The 592-nt window shown below is 64.5% G+C and overlaps 1 protein-coding gene across 1 annotated transcript in view; it reads left to right on the forward strand.

Annotated features, from left to right (window-relative positions):
- THBS3 (thrombospondin 3) overlaps positions 1 to 592 on the forward strand; it is a gene marked incomplete at its 5' end in the record, with an annotated part of 16678 nt that overhangs the window by 2916 nt on the left and 13170 nt on the right. Inside the window, 2 exons of the mRNA XM_009321904.1 lie at positions 117 to 227; positions 353 to 523. Of these exons, the coding sequence (XP_009320179.1) occupies positions 117 to 227; positions 353 to 523 (282 nt within the window). The remainder of the gene's footprint in view (positions 1 to 116; positions 228 to 352; positions 524 to 592) is intronic.

Below are 592 nucleotides of genomic sequence, written 5' to 3' on the forward strand. Positions count from 1 at the left end.
GGGGGACAGGAGCAGGGGGACGGCAAAGCGGGGAGGTGCGGGGGGTATCGGCACGGGCTGCAGTTGGTCCTGCCAGGGCCCCTCCCGGCTTCCCAGCCCCTCATTTCTTTCTTCAGTGCAATGTGGGCCGGGCTGGCAACGGCAACGTGTGTGGGCAAGACACGGACCTTGACGGCTACCCAGATGAGCCCCTGCCCTGCATTGACAATAACAAGCACTGCAAGCAGGTGGGTGTCCCGGAGAGGGAGGGCAGCATCCTCGGGCAGGGGGTGCTGGGGCTCGGGGAGCCCGTGGCAGGGCTGTGCTTCAGACCTCGTCTCCTCCCCGTCTTTAACGCTGGCTGTGCCTGCAGGACAACTGCCGCCTGACACCGAATTCGGGGCAGGAGGACGCCGACAACGACGGCATTGGGGACCAGTGTGATGATGACGCCGACGGCGATGGCATCAAGAATGTGGAGGTGACTGTGCTGCGCAGGCGGGACGTGCCTGTGGCTCTGGGGGCTGTGCTGGGCAAAGGGCAGGTTTTGGCTTTGGCTTGGTGCTGACACCCTCAAGAGACTTCTCCTGGGGATCAGCAGGCTCTGGGATGG

This window comes from Pygoscelis adeliae, unplaced genomic scaffold, assembly GCF_000699105.1.
Source record: "Pygoscelis adeliae isolate BGI_AS28 unplaced genomic scaffold, ASM69910v1 Scaffold484, whole genome shotgun sequence".
In the NCBI taxonomy this organism is placed as follows: domain Eukaryota; kingdom Metazoa; phylum Chordata; class Aves; order Sphenisciformes; family Spheniscidae; genus Pygoscelis; species Pygoscelis adeliae.